Source organism: Pavona decussata, unplaced genomic scaffold, assembly GCF_977016875.1.
Source record: "Pavona decussata unplaced genomic scaffold, jaPavDecu1.1 SCAFFOLD_468, whole genome shotgun sequence".
NCBI classification, from domain to species: domain Eukaryota; kingdom Metazoa; phylum Cnidaria; class Anthozoa; order Scleractinia; family Agariciidae; genus Pavona; species Pavona decussata.
The window spans coordinates 323,576-343,381 of NW_028145806.1; the positions used below are offsets into that span (position 1 = coordinate 323,576).

At 39.8% G+C, this 19,806-nt stretch overlaps 4 protein-coding genes across 5 annotated transcripts in view; 2 read left to right on the top strand and 2 right to left on the bottom strand.

The window, feature by feature from the left end:
• The window catches only part of LOC146450301 (calcium-activated potassium channel slowpoke-like), a 161,333-nt gene that overhangs the window by 138,930 nt on the left and 2,597 nt on the right, over nucleotides 1-19,806 (top strand). The gene's annotated exons all lie outside the window — the stretch shown is intronic.
• The window catches only part of LOC146450303 (uncharacterized), a 154,152-nt gene that overhangs the window by 104,190 nt on the left and 30,156 nt on the right, over nucleotides 1-19,806 (bottom strand). The gene's annotated exons all lie outside the window — the stretch shown is intronic.
• LOC146450305 (uncharacterized) overlaps nucleotides 1-19,806 on the bottom strand; it is a 126,333-nt gene that overhangs the window by 76,432 nt on the left and 30,095 nt on the right. The gene's annotated exons all lie outside the window — the stretch shown is intronic.
• Nucleotides 15,683-19,806, top strand: part of LOC146450308 (calcium-activated potassium channel slowpoke-like) — a 117,083-nt gene continuing 112,959 nt past the window's right edge. For both annotated transcript variants that reach the window (XR_014860320.1, XM_085100462.1), the window contains exons 1-4: nucleotides 15,683-15,780; nucleotides 16,677-16,968; nucleotides 18,153-18,283; nucleotides 18,876-19,070. Coding sequence is in view for 1 of the 2 variants with exons in the window: in XM_085100462.1 (XP_084956588.1) it covers nucleotides 16,731-16,968; nucleotides 18,153-18,283; nucleotides 18,876-19,070 (564 nt within the window). In the remaining variant the exon portion in view is untranslated. The remainder of the gene's footprint in view (nucleotides 15,781-16,676; nucleotides 16,969-18,152; nucleotides 18,284-18,875; nucleotides 19,071-19,806) is intronic.

Below are 19,806 nucleotides of genomic sequence, written 5' to 3' on the forward strand. Positions count from 1 at the left end.
CTGTAGACACCTGAACCCCCATATCAATTTAAAGCTTATAGAGCTAGCTGGCTATCAAAATATACAAATAATTTTGAAATAAATCGAATTGCCGAATTTTTAGCGCTGTTTACTCCAATCAATTTTTTCACTTGAAGGGGACACTTTAAAGAACTAAAACTCAAAGGGAATTTGTTCGTTTGCCTTCAAATTTGGACGCTAGCTAGTTTAACATATAAACAACAAAAATATGTCTGCGGATTTTTCTTTTAAAATATTTTTTCTCCGAGAGCGACTTTTGTACGATCAAAATGTTCTGTAACTTTTCACCACAATTGAATATGGAAAAACACAGAAAAGTGTTTGTAGCGCTTCGGTCCGGAAACTGAGGAGGAAAGTAAATTAGCGAAAAACAAAATTCGCTTTGACTTGTAGCTTTCAAAAGGTGATTCGGACGCTCTCATTTAGAGGTCGTGAAAAATTCGACAATTCATTTTATTTCAAAATTCTTGGTATAGTTTGATAGCTAGCTCTATAAGCTTTAATTTAATATAGGGGTTTGGGTATCTACAGTTTAAACCGTAGGCGCTATATCGCTTGGACGTGAGCCACCTCCAAAGGTATACGGTAACCTTAAAGTTACGACTATGTGACGTTTTTCTCTGCGTGTCTTTCAGGTAACGAAACATGCAAATTTTGTGTTCCTGAAGCGGGAAAGACGCCGTGATATGAATTTCAATTCTCTTTGACTTGTTCAACTCTTTACTAAAGCAAGCAAAAGTATTCTTATCGACTTCTTGCTTTAGGCCTAGCCCAAGAGATTAAACTGGAAATTTTCACAAAAGATGAAGTGAGAAATATCTCCAACCAGGCTTTCGGTTAAACCTGATAGCGAAATTCGTATCAGGAAACAGGGTTTGTGCTGCATTTGGAATGTCCTTGGCAGTCCTCACGCAAAGGGTAAATTCCTTATGTCTGTATCTTGTGCTTCGAGCGTGTGCTGTATTGATGTTTTGATATTACAGTAAAGTGTTGACGTATTTTAATTTAACCCCGTTAAAGCCGTTTTTTTTTAATCATGGATGGAAACACTCTCTCGGCAGCTTTCCAGAGTGGTATTTTTTTCAAGAGAAATTTCTACGCAATTTGAAACATTTTCGTACTGTGACTTAGTAATTTCATGTTTAATCAGTCCTTGGCATTAAAACACGCGATGATTTTGTATAGGATTGTTTAGCGAGTCTGAAAGAGCCGAGAAGCTACGACTATGTGACAGTTTTCCTCAGCGCGTCTCTCAGGCAATGAAACACGACAATAAATTCAAGAAAAGTGAAAACTTTGTGTCTCTAAAACGGGGAGTGGGCTTTGATATGAATTTCAATTCACTGTGACCTGTTTAACTCTTTAAGCAAGAAGCAGTATTCTTGTCGGCTACTTCAAGTGATCAAACATGAACAGGCCTAGCCCATGAGAATAAACTCGAGACGATCACAGACTGATGAACGGAAAATAATCTCCAACCAAGCTTCTTTTAAAGCTGAGAGCGAGATTCTTATCAGAAATAGGTTCTGTGCTGCATTTGGAATGTGCTTGGCAGTTGGTACTCAAAGGGTAAATTACTTCATGTCTGTATGTTTTGTCTTTCTAACAACTGTGATTCAAGCGTTCGTTGTAATGACGTTTTGCTATTGCAGTGAGTGTTGGCGGTTTGTACCGAAACCTGTGCACGTTCAATCTGCAGCTTCCAAGGTGGTATTTTTTCTACTGAAATTTTTTCGTGAACGGAAATATTTGGATTACAGTTACTTGAATGGGTTAATAATTCAACTTGAAAGGGATCTTTTAAAAGTTTGTACATTTTCCTTCATATAATAATGTATTTTTAAGTTCTTCATGAATTTCCTTGAAGAAAGCTTAAACCAGAACGACGTGTTCTTTGAATGCCGACAGCAAATTTCTTACCAGACAATAAAGTAACATTTCAAATTTTCTCAGACTTTTCATTTGTTCATTATCTGTACATATGAATATAGCCTATTGTTTAAATATCTTTTACTTTAAAACATTAGGTTTAAGAAGGGTAAAACGTTATGTTCTGATTATGATTTCAGGAAATATCATAAAACAAACCTTTGAAATATACAATTTTGCTATGGTTTCATTCTTAAGAAAAGCGAAATACCCTTCAAAATACTTTAAAGACGGAATACAAGGTATCCCATAGAAAAATTATTATTGGAGACCGGATTTCCGTAGCGTGGCAATGTCCTTAATTGTTGGTACTCAAAGAGTAAATTCTTTCATGTCTGTATCTTGTGTCCCTGGTGCTAGTAATGTCCTTCGTGTGGGTATTGTAATGATGTGTTGGTATTAATGTGAGCGTTGATGTTTTGCACTGTAACCCCATAAAAGACGTTTTGTTTTAATCATTAGGGAGTTTAAGTAGATACGACGACGACGGCAACAAGAACGTCATAAAACAATAAGATTAAATAAACAAAACAATGCCCTGCACGTGCGTTATAAATTTTGGTACATTTGTTGGTCATCCTTGGCAAAACAACTACGTGAAATTACTAAATTTAAGGTTTTGTGGAGAATGTGAGCAAACGACGGTGAATTTGTAATCCTCTGTCTCAACTTGAACGTCGTTCTTACCAATTCTGTTCCAGTAGCACAATAGATCGGCCACATTGTACAAGTTGATCGAATTGGAATGATCACAAAGTAGTGCAAGTAACGCGAAGTTATATTTTCAAGTGACGTTTTCGTTGGCGTTGCCGTTGCGGTGTCTTAAGGCCCCCATTGATGTGAACACTCTCTCGGCAGCTTTCCAGTTTGTAATTTTAAAATTTTCTACGGAGAAAGTTCTTCGCGAATGGATGCATTTCGTTACCATGACTTGGTAATTTCATGTTTTGTCGGTTTGACATAAAAACACACAAATTAATTTATAGTATTGTTTAGCGAACACAAACGCACTGAGAAGGATTTTTGAGGCAACGACTATGTGATATTTTTCTTTTGGGCATTGAAACACGCAAATTAATTCTAATGAATGTTTGGTGTAGCTATATTTTAACAAGAAACTCCTCGCGTTTTAATAAATCCATAGAATTGGAATAGATTAACCAGTTAATGATTTAACTTAAAGGCAGATTTTCTATTAGTTTGTACATTTTTCTTCATATAATGGTGTGTTTTTAAATTCTATATTACTTTCCATGAAGAAAGCCGAAGCATCGCGTTCTTTGAGTACCGACGGAAAATTTCCAACCAGGCATGAAAAATCTGTTTTACCTTGAAGAGTCCACATGGTTACATTTCAAATTTTCTGAGACGTTTTATTTGTTCTTTATCTGTAAAATTATGAATATAGCCTATTGTTAAAATTTCTTTGTTTTAATCATTCATGTGAACACTCTCAGAGAAATTTCCTCGCAAATAGAAACATTTTCGTACCGTGACTTGGTAATTTCATGTTTAATCCGTTTTTGGCATAAAAACACGCTATTGTAAATGATTTTGTAGGATTGTTTAGCGAGCGTGAAGGAGCCGAGGAGCTACGACTATGTGACAGTTTTCTCAGCGCGCTTCTCAGGCAATGAAGCACGACAATAAATTCTAGGAAAGTGTTTTTGTTTCTAAAACGAGGGAGACGCTTTGTTTTGAATTTCAATTCACTGTCACCTGTTTAATTCTTCAATGAAGGAGCAGTATTTTTGTCGCCTACTTCAAGTGATCAAACATGAACAGGCCTAGCCCATGAGAATTGAATAAGCTGGAAATGATCACAACATGATGAAGGGAAAATAATCTCCGACCAGGCTTCTTTAAAAGCTGAAAGCAAGATTCTTATCAGAAACAGGTTTTGTGCTGCATTTGGAATGTCCTTGGCAGTTGGTACCCAAAGGGTAAATTAGTTTATGTCTGTATGCTGTTTCTTTGAAGCTAATAAATGTGATTCGAGCGTTCGTTGTAATGACGTTTTGCTATTACAGTGGGTGCACAGGGAGCCCACACAAACTATGTGACCGTTTGTATTTTGAATTTATAGAGGCAATGTATGGGAATATCGAAAATCCTCGTATTATCGTACTAGATTGCGATAGATATTCTCATTTAACATCAAAATAAACGTAGTTTTACCTTAAATGTTGTGTGTTGTCGTTCCTAAGGTTGAAGACGGCGATTTTAGCCATTTGAAGGGTACGGCGTTGAACGTTCACTCGAGCGTAATAGAAGAGTGACAAGGGAGGAAAACTTGTTTTGAAAGGGTTCCAGCGCCGGAGCGATTTTTCCCCTAAAAAACGCATTGCTCCGATTTCAAACTTCACAGCATAAAGGTCAAAAGATTTTCGATTCTTCTCGTACCTTCCAATCGAAAATCCATCCAAACGGCCCGGAGCTAGTCCTCGAAGAAAATCAAAATCCCACAGTATTCGAGCGAGTAGAATGCGTACCAAAATTCTTACGTGCCATTGTCTAACTTCGTCCAATCAGAAAGGGGCAATCAGCGAGACGGTTGGTGACACGTATGAATTTTGCTGCGCATTCCACTCGCTCGAATACTGTGGGATTTTGATTTTCTTTGAGGACTAGCTCCAGGCCGTTTGGATGGATTTTCGATTGGAAGGTACGAGAAGAATCGAAAATCTTTTGACCTTTATGCTGTGAAGTTTGAAATCGGAGCGATGCGTTTTTTGGGTGAAAAATCGCTCCGGCGCTGGAACCCTTTCAAAACAAGTTTTCCTCCCTTGTCACTCTTCTATTACGCTCGAGTGAACGTTCAACGCCGAACCCTTCAAATGGCTAAAATCGCCGTCTTCAACATCAGGAACGACAACACACAACATTTAAGGTAAAACTACGTTTATTTTGATGTTAAATGAGAATATCTATCGCAATCTAGTACGTTAATACGAGGATTTTCGATATTCCCATACATTGCCTCTATAAATTCAAAATACAAACGGTCACATAGTTTGTGTGGGTCCCCTGTGGTGGGTGTTGGCGGTTTGTACCGTAACCTGTGAACGTTCAATCTGCAGCTTCCAAGGTGGTATTTTTTGTACTGAAATTTTTTCGTGAACGGAAATATTTTGATTCCAGTTACTTGAATGAGCTAATAATTCAACTTGAAACGGATTTTTTATAATTTTGTACATTTTCGTTCAAATAATAGTGTATTTTTAAGTTCTTCATCACTGAATTTCCTTGAAGAACGCTTAAACCAAAACGACGCGTTCTTTGAATACCGACAGAAAATTTCTAACCAGACAACAAGATTACATTTCAAATTTTCTCAGACGTTTCATTTGTTCTTTATCTGTACATATGAATATAGCCTATTATTTAAATATCTTGCTTTAAAACAAGGCTTTAAAAAGGGATAAATGTCATGTTCTGATTATTGTTTCAGGAAATATCATAAACAAACCTTTGAAATATACATTTTGTCTGGGGATTCATTCTTAAGTAAAGAGAAATACCCTTCAAAATACTTTAAAGATGGAATACAAGGTTTCCCATAGAAAAAATATTATTGGAGAACGGATTTCCGTAGTGCGGGAATGTCCTTAGCTGTTGGTACTCAAAGAGTAAATTCTTTCACATTTCTATCTTAATGTCCTTAGTGTGTGCATTGTAATTATGTGTTGGTATTAAAGTAATTGTTGATGTTTTGTAAAGAAAAATACCCTTTAAAATACTGAAAAGGTGGAATACAAAGTACCCGGCATAGCAAACTTCGTATTGGAGACCGTATTTCTGTAGCGCGGGAATGTGCCTAGCTGTAAAGAAAAAATTCTTTCATGTCTGTATCTTGTGTCCTTTGTGCTCGTAATGTCCTTCGTGTGTGCATTGTGATCATGTGTTGGTATTAATGTGAGTGTTGATGTTTTGTACTGTAACCCCATAAAAGACGTTTTGTTTCAACCATTATGGAGTTTAAGCAGATACAACGACGACGGCAACAAGAACATCATAAAACAATAAGATTAAATGAACAAAACAATGCCCTGCAAATGTGTTATAAATTTTGGTACAGTTGGGCATCCTTGGCAAAACAACTACGTGAAATTACTAAATTTAAGGTTTTGTGGAGAATGTGAGCAAAGGACGGTGATTTGTAATCCTCTGTCTCAACTTGAACGTCGTTCATACCAATTCTGTTCCAATAGTACAATATATCGGCCACCTTGTACAAGTTGATCGAATTGGAATGATCGCGAAGTAGTGCAAGTAACGCGAAGTTATATTTTCAAGTGACGTTTTCGTTGGCGTTGCCGTCGTGGTGTCTTAAAGCCCCCATTAATGTAAACATTCTATCGGCAGCTTTCCAGTTTGTAATTTTAAAATTTTCTCCGGAGTAAGTTCTTCGTGAATGGATACATTTCGTTACCATGACTTGGTAATTTCATGTTTTGTCGGTATGACGTAAAAACACGCAAATGATTTTATAGTGTTGTTTAGCGAACATAAACGAATCGAGATGGCAGTTGGAGTCTACGACTATGTAATATTTTTCTTATGGGCATTGAAACACGCAAAGTAATTCTAATGAATGTTTGGTGTACCTATATTTTAACAACAAAATCCGCCCCTTTTTATAGATCCATAGAATTGGCATAGATTAATCAGTTAATGATTTAACTTAAAGGCGGATTTTAAATTAGTTTGGAAATTGTTCTTCATATAAACGTGTGTTTTTAAATTCTATATAAATTTCCATGAAGAAAGCCGAAACATTGCGTTCTTTGAGTACCAATGGAAAATTTCAACCGGGCATAAAAAATTTCTTATATCTTGAAGAGCTCACATGGTTACATTTCATATTTTCTCAGACGTTTTATTTGTTCTTTATCTGTACGATTATGAATACAGCCTCTTGTTTAAATTTCGTCGTTTTAATCATTGATGTAAATACTCTCTCGTCAGCTTTCCAGAGTGGTATTTTCCTGAAGAGAAATTTTTTCAAAAATGGAAACATTTCGTACCGTGACTTGGTAATTTCATGTTCAATCAGTTTTTGGCAAAAAGACACCCAAATGATTTTGTAGGATTGTTTAGCGAGCCAGAAAGAGCTGAGAAGCTACGACTATGTGACATTTTCCTCAGCGTGCCTCTCAGGCACAATGATACATAACAATAAATTCTACAAAAGTGTTTGTTTTTGCAACGAGGGAGACGCTTTCATATGATTTTTACTTTACTGTGACCTGTTTAACTCTTGAAGAAAGCAGCAGTATTTTTTGTCGGCTACTTCAAGTATCAAACATGAACAGGCCTAGCCCATGAGAATTGAATAAACTGGAAATGATCACAGCGCGATTCTTATCAGAAACAGTTTTGTGCCGCAGTTGGAATGCCCTTGGCAGTTGGTACCAAAAGGGTAAATTATTTCATGTCTGTATGTTGTTTCTTTGAAGCTGGTAACTGTGATTCGAGCGTGTGTTGTAATGACGTTTTGCTATTGGAGTTTGTGTTGGCGGTTTGTACCGTAACCTGTGAACGTTCAATCTGCAGCTTCCAAGGTGGTATTTTTTCTACTGAAATTTCTTCATGAACAGAAATGTTTTGATTCCAGTTACTTGGATGAGTTAATAATTCAACTTGAAAGGGCTTGTAAGTTTGTACATTTCCCGTCACATAATCGCATATGTTTAAGTTTTTCATCACTTTGAAATTCCTTGAAGAAACGAAACGATTTGTTCTTTGAATACCGACGACGAATATCTAACCAGACAAAGAAATGTTTCTCTGTTATCTTCTGTCCAGCGGACAGCAGTCCAGTCCAGTCCAGTCCATCTAAGCACCCACAGTTACAGTTTCATCCATGAGGGTCAAGTTGCCGCCACATCCGGGGATCATGATTCTCGTCATCTCATCTATTATCACTAGTCTCACCAAGGCACAACATTTCCAAATTAGAAAGTGTCCCACTCTCTTTGAATTTTGTAGATTGGCAACGTGGCAAAGTTCCGAGCAGTGACAAGAGTCAGATCTTAGTTGTGGAAGCACCTTGGGACTCAGAAAATGCATATGCTTGTGAAAATCATGTGCAAATGTAAGAGCGTAAGCACAACTGTACCACAGGAACACCTAAATAAATAACTGCACAGGAATTAACTATTTCAATTTATCTTCTTTCGTTTGATACTCAAAGAGCAAAGGACAGTAAACTGGGGAAAGCATTAAACTATGATGACCACAATTGTATGAGCAAATTATGTAAGGAGGTATTTTCTTAAAGCATAATCAAGTCTCATGGACATGAAGGCTGGTTTATGATAATTGTGGGCGCTTTCTATTTTTTAGAACTGGCCAGCAACATGGGTCCATCAGTTATTAAATGAATGGCTGTTTGTGTAAATGCTTCACGGTGGTACATTGTGAATTGACATGTACCATTTTGAGGGAATTCAAGGAATGTTGTATTGTGTAGTGCAACGATTTGTTTGCAAACTGCAAACTGTACAACTGCTCGACCGTTCTAACAAATGGACAGCGACCTTAATAGTAACTTATCATTGATGTTTTATATTACAAAATCTTGGACTGGTTGTGTTTCATGCTCAAAGACTGAGCCAGGGGCAGATAATAAGGAAGTGCAACGGCTGTATTTACTCGTATAAACACCAGGTTCGAATAAGGTCCTGATAGCTTACCAGGCCTTAAAGTTGTATATGCACAACCTTCTGAAGCAGAGAGATGATTAGATTTAAAGCTAAATTTTAAAATATTTATTTATAACACTTTTTCATCAAAAATTACCGCCAGCCAATGAAACATGAATATGAATAAAATATGGGCTGGTAAGTCATCAGATTCCAGGTCTATCAGAGGTATTGGTGTTTATGTGAGGTCATTTGTTCCTTTGAATTCCTCTGTATCTGACTTTGGCTCGAAAGCAGTTTGTGTTCTTTTTTAACTGTTTTCCCACGATCCCAACATTTTTTGTTGGTCAAATCGTTCTATTTGAGACTGTAACGAGTATGGTTACATGAAGTACAAGTCTAGTTCCCGCCTTGCGTGTCACGTGACCGCCCTGGTAGGAAGCCATCTTGAAGTTTTGTTGTCGCTGTTCAACCGGAATAAATAAGTTGTGTTTTGCGGACTCTGTGTCTTTCCGCCTGTCGTTACATGGTGTCAGAAGTTTCCCGGATCCACACGTCACGAAAAGGAATGATTTGTGGCAGAAGCTACCGAATTTATGCCTGAAACCAGTGTTCAAAATAGCGAAAGTCCGGCTTCAAGTTTGATAACCATGGCGAATTTCCAAATACCTCCTCCTGACATACTCGAGCTAAACGATGGTTCGACAGCGTCCAATTGGCGAACTTGGGTTTCTGCTTGGAATAATTACAGGCTGGCTACGAAGCTAGATAAAGAGGAAGAAGCACGCCAAGTAGCAACACTTTTGGCCGTAATTGGAAAAGAAGCGAACAAGGTGTTTCGTACTTTCACGTGGGCCTCGCCAGACGACGCGAAGAAAATCGCTGCGGTTGTAAGCAAGTTCGAAGAGTATTGCATTCCCAGGGAAAACACTATTTACGAACGTTTTCTTTTCTTTACGCGGGATCAGCGGGAATCTGAAACTGTTGATCAATATTTGACGGAGCTTCGCCAAATTGCAGCAAATTGTGATTTCGAGTCAATCACGCCCGATCAGCTTCTCCGGGATCGACTGGTGACAGGTACCAAAACTGCCAAGGTACGTGAAAACTTGCTCAAAGAGAAGAAATTGACTCTTGAGAAAGCTATAGATATCGCTCGTGCCGCCGAGAGTACGGCTGTTCAAATGAAAGTTATGTCTGCTGAGTCTGGATTGAGTGCTGTGAAAGAGAAAGAGAAAGAGCAGTCAGAAAATGTCCCATCTGTCAGCAGTGGCTGGATCAAGGACTGCAGATTCTGTGGTAGGAACCACGAAAGACGTAGCTGCCCTGCCTTTGGGCAGATTTGTGCATATTGTAAAAAAAGGAATCATTTTGTTGTCAAGTGCCCAGCAAAAAGCAAGGTGTCTTCTGTCCAAGAGCGATTTTATTTAAGTGCCGCAGGTGTCGGAAACGGAGGTCGTGAGATGGTTACCCTCACTGTATCAAAAGAGTCTAACCCCCTTTTAGGTCACGATGTAAGCTTCTTGATGGACACGGGGGCTGAATGCAATCTTTTGCCCTTGGATGTGTACAAGAAGGTGACTGGCGATCTGCACTTGAATTTCCTCAATGCACGCGGCAAGTCAATCCTGGTTTTAGCTAATGGAGATGAGCAACCCATCGAGGGCAAAGCCACAGTGTATGTCTCCCGCGAAGGAAACGCACACAAAATTGAAGTCAATGTAGTCAGGGGCCATGGGTATGAGCCCATACTGTCTAAGCAGACAATGCTGGAAATGAACTTGATAAAGATTCTAGACAGTGATCGAGATCCACGCGTCAATGTACTGAAGTCCGACACAGAGCCATTGCTGGAAGAGTATGACGATGTATTTGAAGGCCTTGGAAAGTTGGACGGACAGTACCACATTGTAACAGACGAGTCCATCAGACCTGTAGTGCATCCTCCGCGGCGTTTACCTGTTGCGATGACTGAGCGAGTTCAGCGGAAACTCGAAGAAATGGTAGCTGCTAACATAATCGAACAAGTCGACCATCCTACTGACTGGGTATCCAGTATGCTAGTGGTGACCAAGCCATCCACCGAAGCTGAGGGGGAAACCAAGTTACGCATCTGTTTGGATCCCAGGGATCTGAATCTTGCCATAAAGCGTGAACACTTCCCGATGCCGACAATTGAAGAGATTGCAACTAGGCTGAATGGGGCAAAATTGTTCAGTGTTTTTGATGCCAGTAATGGTTTCTGGCAAGTGGAACTTGACGATGAGTCTAGTAGTTTAACAACGTTTAACACCCCGTTCGGGCGCTACCGTTGGAAGCGAATGCCATTCGGCATCAACAGTGCACCGGAAGTTTGGCAGCGCAAAATGCGAGAGCACATTGAGGGGCTTAAAGGCGTAGAAGTAATTGCAGATGATTTTGTGATCGTTGGATTTGGCAACACACCTGCTGAGTGGCAGACAGACCATGACCGGAATGTGCGTGCCTTCCTAGACCGTTGCCGTGAGAGAAACCTGAAGTTGAACAAGAAGAAAGCCCGACTGAGACAGCAAGACGTTCCCTTCATCGGACACATTCTAACCCGTGAGGGACTGAAACCAGATCCACACAAGGTTGAGGCAATCGTGGGGATGCCAGACCCGACTGATGTCCAGTCCTTACGTAGGTTCCTGGGCATGGTGAACTACTTGGCAAAGTTCCTCCCACGTCTATCCGAAGAAACAGAAGTTTTGAGAAAACTCACTGAAAAGGATGCTGAGTGGTGTTGGCTGCAAAGTCATACTGATGCTGTGGCCCATGTCAAGGAAATGATTGTATCTGCACCTGTACTTGCCTACTATGACGTGAATAAGCCAGTGGTCATTCAATGCGATGCTTCCCAAAGTGGACTTGGTGCAGCTCTGCTACAGGAGGAGCGCCCAGTGGCTTACAGCTCTCGTGTGATGACTCAAACGGAACAAAACTATGCGCAGATTGAAAAAGAGCTACTCGCCATAGTTTATGCTTGTGAGAAATTTGATCAGTACATTTTTGGAAGGAGCAATGTAATTGTGCAGTCAGACCACAAGCCGTTGGAAACCATATTCAAGAAGCCAATCCACAGTTCGCCAAAACGCCTCCAACGCATGCGTCTCCGCTTACAGAACTATGACATCCAAGTGGTATACAAGAAAGGAGAGACCATGTTCTTGGCTGACACATTAAGTCGCGCTTACTTGGAAAAGGAACCAGTGAGTCAGACCCAGGACAGTGACGTCCGTTCTGTCAGAGAACGACTGTTCGCTTTTGAGTTAGAGCAGATTAAAAATGGTGAAGATCTAAGTGTCTCCCCCACTCGCCTGGAAGAGCTGCGCAAGGAGACTGCTCAGGATGAAGAATTACAGACCCTGTCTGATGTTATTCATGAGGGTTGGCCAGAGACCCTGTCAGAAGCTCACAAATATGACCGGCGTCGGAGGCAAGTAATTGAGCTGTATTGGAACAGCCGTGATGAGCTGACCATAGAAGATGGATTGGTATACAAGGGTCATCGCCTTGTGATACCATTTAAAGAGCGTTCTGGTGTTGTAAAGAGCCTGCATGAATCACATATTGGAATAGAAGGAACATTGCGTCGTGCCCGCGACATTGTTTACTGGCCTGGAATCACAGCCCAGCTCAAAGATCACTTGTCAAGGTGTGGAATCTGTAACCGTTATCAGCCTGAACAATGTAAAGAGCCTTTAAAGCCTCATGATGTGCCTAATTTGCCATGGCAGAAAGTTGGTGTTGATCTTTTCGTGCTGGACGGGCAATCATTTTTGATAGCCGTTGATTACTACTCTGGCTATTTTGAAGTGCAAGATATGAGTAGCACCACCAGCAACCGTGTTATCACCATTCTAAAGGCGTGGTTTTCCAGGCATGGTATTCCTGTGACTCTCATCAGTGACAATGGGCCCCCCTTCAACAGTGAAGATTTCCAGACCTTCAGTAAGGAATGGGATTTTCACCACGTCACATCAAGCCCTTATCACGCACAAAGTAATGGTCGTGTGGAAAATGCAGTTAAGACTTGCAAGTCATTGCTGACCAAAGCCCGAGCTGATAAGCGTGATCCTCTGCTGGCGTTACTTGAGTGGCGCAACACACCAACTGAGGGTATGAATGCTTCTCCTGTTCAGCTACTATATGGTAGGCGAACACGCACCCGTCTCCCAGTAGCCAAGCAATTGTTAACTCCACAGGTGATAACTGATGTCCCCAAAAAGATCAAGATTAGAAAGCAGAAGCAGAAATACTACTATGATCGTCACTCACATGAACTGCCAAAATTGCTTGACGGTGATGCCATTAGAATGCGATTGCCACGCGAGAAGGAATGGTCACTGGGGCGCGTCATTGGAGAGGAGGGGACCCGTTCCTACTTGGTTGAAGTGAACGGAAAGCATTATCGTCGGAACCGCAAATGGCTCAGAGCAACACCCGAGGAGTTACCGGAGTCAGTGGAGACAAACCTCGACATGACCGATCCAATGGAACTGGTAGAGTCAAGTCCTGCTGAGCCGCCACAGGCAATGATACCATCATCACCAGTGGTTTCTGGGCCTCATACTGAAGGTCGTCCAGTGCGGGACCGCCGCCCCCCAGTGTGGTTAAAAGATTATGAGTGCTGAAATAAGACACTGACTCTGCCTTGTTGCCCCTTTTTTCAATTTGGCTTTATTATGTACTTTTGCAGGGGCGTTTTAATATAGGAGACTTTCTAAGGCAGATTTGAACATTATGTTATTGCTTTTTATTACCATTAACGTTCTGTATGCATAAACTAAACTATTAGACTTAGGAAGGGAGATGTAACGAGTATGGTTACATGAAGTACAAGTCTAGTTCCCGCCTTGCGTGTCACGTGATCGACCTGGTAGGAAGCCATCTTGAAGTTTTGTTGTCGCTGTTCAACCGGAATAAATAAGTTGTGTTTTGCGGACTCTGTGTCTTTCCGCCTGTGTCTTATCGCGTTTTAGAAACGTTATTATTGAACCTTACTTCATCTCTCTGGGTAAGCATTTCACGCCGCAAAATTCTGGTTAAAAACTGCGAGTTTAAGAGCAAGTTGGAAGGTTCTTGATTCTTGACACTCCAGCATGTCATTACCATATGTGGCCACCACATTAATGAGTATGGACATGTCACAATTTTGTTCTTGCTTTCTCTCTGCCTACTTTCTTGTACATGTCGTATTTTTCCACGGTGGGAAATTTATGAGAATTTGTGAAATTTATGTTGTGCTTCCCTTACACTGTTTACAGAGACACACCGTTCACTAATTTTGCCAAAGGGGTAACATTTTTGTGGTTTTATGTCGTAGCATGTCTGTTTTGTTCGTCAGGACAAATATTTATGCATGTGTTATAACGTTTTAGGTCACTGGGAGTGAGGTTTTCTCTGATAATAATCATTTCTTTACAGGTCATACCATTAAGAGCCAGCAACCTGCTACAAACAGAACTAAAGAAGATTGTGTTTCTTGGAAATAAGGATTACATGGAAAGAGAGTTACAATGTACCCTTTTATCCTTGCTTTCCTTTGAAACTCGTGAGTTTTGCTTAATAGGTTACTTGAATTTACGTGTTAGTGAACAAGGGCGAGGTCCGTAAAAAGAAAAAAAACAAAAAAGCAAAAAACAAAAAACGGACGAGACTAATATTTTCCCCAGACGGACCGAACAAACTAGTTCAATAAGGTTCTTTTTATATAGGCTTTCCTTGTTTCTTTCTACTCCGCGTGAATCTTTTTATATTCAAGAAGTGCGAGAAAAAGCAAGCAAGTGCAAGAAGGACTTTTCAATGCTCACCTGACATGATGGTTTGAACAGCTCCTACCTCATAAGCTTAATATGAAACATTTTTGCTTTGTCTTTATCAAAATTGAAACACTGAGTCTTGGAACGTACGTTGTGTTGCAAGTGGTCCATCTTAGCGGTCCGTATACGAAAATTCGGACCGCTTAGGGAACCAATCAGAATGCTCCTTTTCAGTTTAGTCCAGGTCAGCGATCTAATAAATGAATACTATTGTTTCCTTTAGCCATTTCGTGTCAGGAAGTAGGGAGAATCTGAACATTTTTCTAACAATCTACACTCTTCTCTGCGTACTGATATTTGCAGAAAATAAACAGAATTTAAGCAAAGCGGTGAATGTTTACCGTTAGTCTTGTTTAGACACCACTGGGACGTTAACGTTAAGATGAAAGTGTATAATTTGACGGGGATTTGTCTCAAAGCGGATATGTTCAAACATAACTCACAAATTTGTTCCACCTTCTCGCATAAAATTATGATCACTGTTGTCGTTTAGGTTCAAGATGAACAAAATGTAATGATATCAAAGATTTCAATTTTTGCGTTTTCTCAAGATTTATTTCTACATGATAAACAATACCAGTTAGCAATATCGGCAAAAGCTGATGAATAAAATTTAATTTATCCATTTACATTAAAATGTATAATAGAAAAAGGTATATTTCTTCAGTCAGTAACACCGGCATACTCGGAAAAACAGTACGAGTTTTCCCAACAAGAATCGAACCTATCACCTTCCAATTACGAGTTGGAATGCTCCACCACTAAGATATTGAAAACTCCATTAAGAGAAAAGTCTAAATCAAAATTGAGAGACTAAAATCTTTTTGAGAAACCTTTATTGATTAGTAATTAGGCTTGAATCAGAGTTCGCGCTAAGCCAGGATTAGCTTAATCGGCCTTTGAACAACTGGGCCCTGTTTTTCGAAAGCCAATTAACGCTAATCCCTGATTGAAAGTTAACCGAGGTTTGTACCTCGCTCGTTAAAAATGTTTTTAAAGGCTGATTTTTACCGGGCTAAAGGCAAAGAAAATTGTAAGTCAAAACTGAAAGGGAAAATCTTTTGGAAAAAAAGCTTATTGATTAGTAATTCAACTCGAACCAAACTTCACGTAAACCCAGGATTAGCTTAATCGGGCTTTAAACAACTGGGCCCTGGTTCTTAATAAGGAATACCACCAAGAAGAACAATATTTCCGTCTGTTCCAAGGATTTCCATTATGAAATAGCAGCCAAAAGAATGCTCTCGATGTTTATTTAGTGCCCTTTGTCTAAAACGTTCATATTGTTTTGTTTTCAGTGGCATCAACTGTGCAATTTTGAAGACGTGTATGTGCTACCAGTAAGTGGTTTTATTATGCGTTACATTCTGTAGAGTTTTCATATTAGACGTCTTGTTTCACAATAGAGTGCTATGGCACGGATTTCGACATGCAGCATTTGCAGTAACTGTACTTGTTATTCCAATATTATGTCATTTCACCAAATAAGGTCAAGAGAACGCGCCAAATAGAAGACCGTTATACACCGTAGTGTCCCGGTTTGACCAGTTTACAAGAGAGCGAATACGGACAACGACATTTCACTGGCTTTCTGTGTTGTTTACATCATTCACACGCGCCATATTCTGATGGACAGATAATGCCGGGTGTATTTCAACACTCTTACAAGAAAAGAGTGGCCAAAATAACGTTGACAAAATCTTTTTGTAATGGAATGTGCAGTTCCAGAAAATATCCATACCCCCCACGGAAGGTTTTTTTATTTTAACCCCCCACCCCCTCGGAATTTCCGTTCCAGAGGGTTTATGATGACCCCCCCACCCCTCCGGAATTTCCGGGTTTTTAAAACCCTTCTCCCTGAACCCCTCTTCTTTGTTGTTGTGTAGTTTACGTTTATAACTTTCTCGAGCGCTTAAGAGGTTATCTCTATCACGTGACAACTTTTCTTTTTCACCTAAAAACTGGAACTGCACAATAATAAATCTCTTATTCCATGGTTTTACATATAATACCCGCGGACATTTTGCTCATTGCTCGTGTTTTTCTTCGCCCCTTCGGGGCTCGGAGAAATACTACGCAACTCGCAAAATGTCCGCGCGTATTATATGTAAAACCATTGAATAAGATATATTGATTTTGAGATATATCAAGTGTGAAGTTGTTAGGTATTACATTATCGATGCCTGTCACTACTCACTGATAAATCTTTTATTTGTCTCAGTTTTACATGTCACAGCGCTCGCCGTTCTGCCGAGCAGATCTCCGAGCTGTAAATGCCAATCTAGCGGACATGGTCGTTTTCCTTTCCCCTTCAACCGCCAGCAAAGCTGACGACCCGAAGCTTGCGGACAAGGAATCGATTTTGGCGTCATTAAACTTGAAAGCCATGTCGTTTGATGATGCAGTTGGAATGTTGAGTGAAAGTACACGCAATGCTTTTACTACCGGGCTTGACTTCAATGAAGGACCAGTGGTTGAGAGAAGGGGATCGGCATATGGATGCAATATTCCTATCATCACCGAAGTGGGTGAGTTACACCATCCGGCACTACAATAATACGCCCTTTGAAGCTATGCTGTCACTGGTGCACTGTTTACTTCATTAAGTCGTGTAATTAAAAAAGAAGAAGAAGATACCGTAAATGATCTCATAAACTATTGAATTTCAAGGGTCCGATGGGCGTGTAAAAGATAAGAGGCGTTTAAAGAGAGAAGCGTTTGTTCTAATAAGTGTAACATGGTAACCTAAATAAGGTATTATAAAAAACAGAAATGACAGAGCTTTAGGAGACTATCAAGTCAAACGTGAAGAAGTCCTTGTAATTCCGGGATGCTACAATGCTAGGACAAGCTGAAAGAAAATTGCTGATATCCTAAGCACAGTGATCAAGAACATTAAAGAGCGCTATCCTCACTTTGAACTGGAAATTGAGCAAGACGCAACTCGCACACCGGTGTTAATTAAGCAAGAACGCAAGTAAATTGATTGATCTGTTTCTAGTTTATGTGTGATTTTCAGGGAAGGGGGGCGTTTATTTAGACAGGGGCGTTTAATACAAACTTGTCAGCTTAGGGGGGCGTTAATTAGATCGGAGGCGTTTATAAGAGAGGGGGCGTTTATTAGATCATTTACGGTACTTTTATATAAAACAGGGTAATTCCTTCAGTAATTATAAAAACAAAATTATTGGTATCAACGGAAGCCCCAATTACAATGTTAAAAATTCTAGAAATACTCAAAAGATCACACATCAAAATGATAGAAATATAAAACTATTAAACATTTACAAAACTTCAAATTTTGATTAAAAACCATGCTGCCATGATAGAAAAATGCCTTTTTGTTAACTCTAATTTAACTCTCGATAGTCTAATGTGGTTGCTCTTTCTAGTAGTCCTTTCGATGCAATCCTTATTGATATTAAAATAATTAATAAACATTGGGGACAAATTTCTTCAGTACCTTCTTAACTAAGGCTAGAACATGTTTCTCTCGTCTATCACATAAATTTAAAAAAAATCAGTAATGGCCATAGTACAAGCCTGAGAAAAACGTTGGTCTAGCTTACGCCAAAAATATTCCTCGTAGCTGTAAACCCTTCGGCCGTTTTGAGAAACAGTCCCCATGATCTCCATCTCTCAAACTAAGCGCCACGGGGAAAAATAGGGGGCTACGAACAGTCTTAGTTATTTCTATTGCATTTGTGTTCAGCCTTTGACCAGAATGTGCAGTACTTGGATATTGACGACGTTGATGACGAAGACCAAGAGCTTTATCTGACTCAGCCATTGGCTTGTGGAACCACCTTCACAGTGTCCATGTTGGACTCGCTTATGAGTGCGGTGAGTACACATTGATAACTGAAGGTTAAACAACATTTGCAGCTATATTGAACTTGATTTCTTTATTATTTTTTTTAAAAAACTGGGCCATTGTATAATGCAGTTTAGGGGATTTGATTGGCTTAGCGGTCATGGTATAGGAGCCATCATACCTGAGAAAGAGCGACCATTAAATTGTCTTCATGTTATTCTTGCAAAGTGAAATCAGTAAGATCTCGGAATATTACGTGATTGTTTTTTTTTTAATTAATAACACAATTATTGCACACATGCTTGTTGGCTATAATCATAAGATGATTATAGCCAGCTCGGCGTTACGCGCCTTGTTGGCTATCTCTCACCTCGTATCCAACGCGCACTCGTGGAATAATTGTTAATTATATTCGTGATTAATGAGATCTTCTGGGCCGATCTTCTTATTACTATTGCCTTTAATACTAGTTCTCTCTGTCCAGTAATTACACTTATAACTGATTTTAGATTCCTGGCATTTTTCTTCTGTACCCTGGGAAACTTCTGAAATCCCATTTTAGCTCAACTGCTAGAAGAATAGTTGTTAAATTTTGGATGGAATTCTGTTTTTCCATCACAGACCTACTTCAACCCAGACATTTTAACCTTGGTTCGGAATCTGGTAACAGGTGGGGTCAACCAGTTTTTGGAAGAGCACATCGCTGAAGGTGATGGACTGAAGGGAGGACTGGACGCTGAACAAACCGCGGACACCAGGAGTCGATGCAAAATTGTGCAAATATCATTGTTTGATGGACCACTAGCGCAGTATGGGGTAAGCTTTGAAAGGGAACCTCCAATTCACGCCAAATTGTTGGAAATAGTGTCAAAATTCTAAATGTTAGTTTGAAAAGTAGAAATAACGTTAAGTGTGCTAAAACTTCGATATCATTATCGCCTATTTTTCCTTTTAAATTGAGGACAAGAGACGACAGGCAATCACGCTTAATAACATTTGTGCAAGCTTCCTCCCTTCTCTGGGAAAGGGTAATGATGCCAGATTGAATTAGGGCATCGTCATAGTGACAGTTCGGCAGAATGATGCGTAGGGCCCTTTTTTGTACAGATTCTATAGCGTCATCTAAGTACTTTGGCAGGGCTGCCCAAACAGGGCAAGCATATTCTAGTACAGATCGTACAATGCTACAGTACACTTGCACTAGCTGCATGATATTGAGGCCACTCTTCTTAAGCACGTGCAGTGTGTACAAACGCTTGTTGGCCTTTTTGAATATATGCCTCATGTGTACGTTTCATGAAAGATCTTCAGAGATATAGTCACCTAAGAGCTTATAGGTCACAACCCTTTCAATGACAGAACCCCCAACGGTAAGGGAGCCAGGGGGGAATGGGCTATACTGCCTAAAAGGATTCCCAACCGCACGTGCACGAGTTGAAATTTATACAATATAGAATTGAAAAATTGTCAAATACTTGTGAAACGCCGCATCAGACTAGCGACGAATATTTCACAAGTATTTGACAATTTTTTAATTCTTTCTTTTATTTCT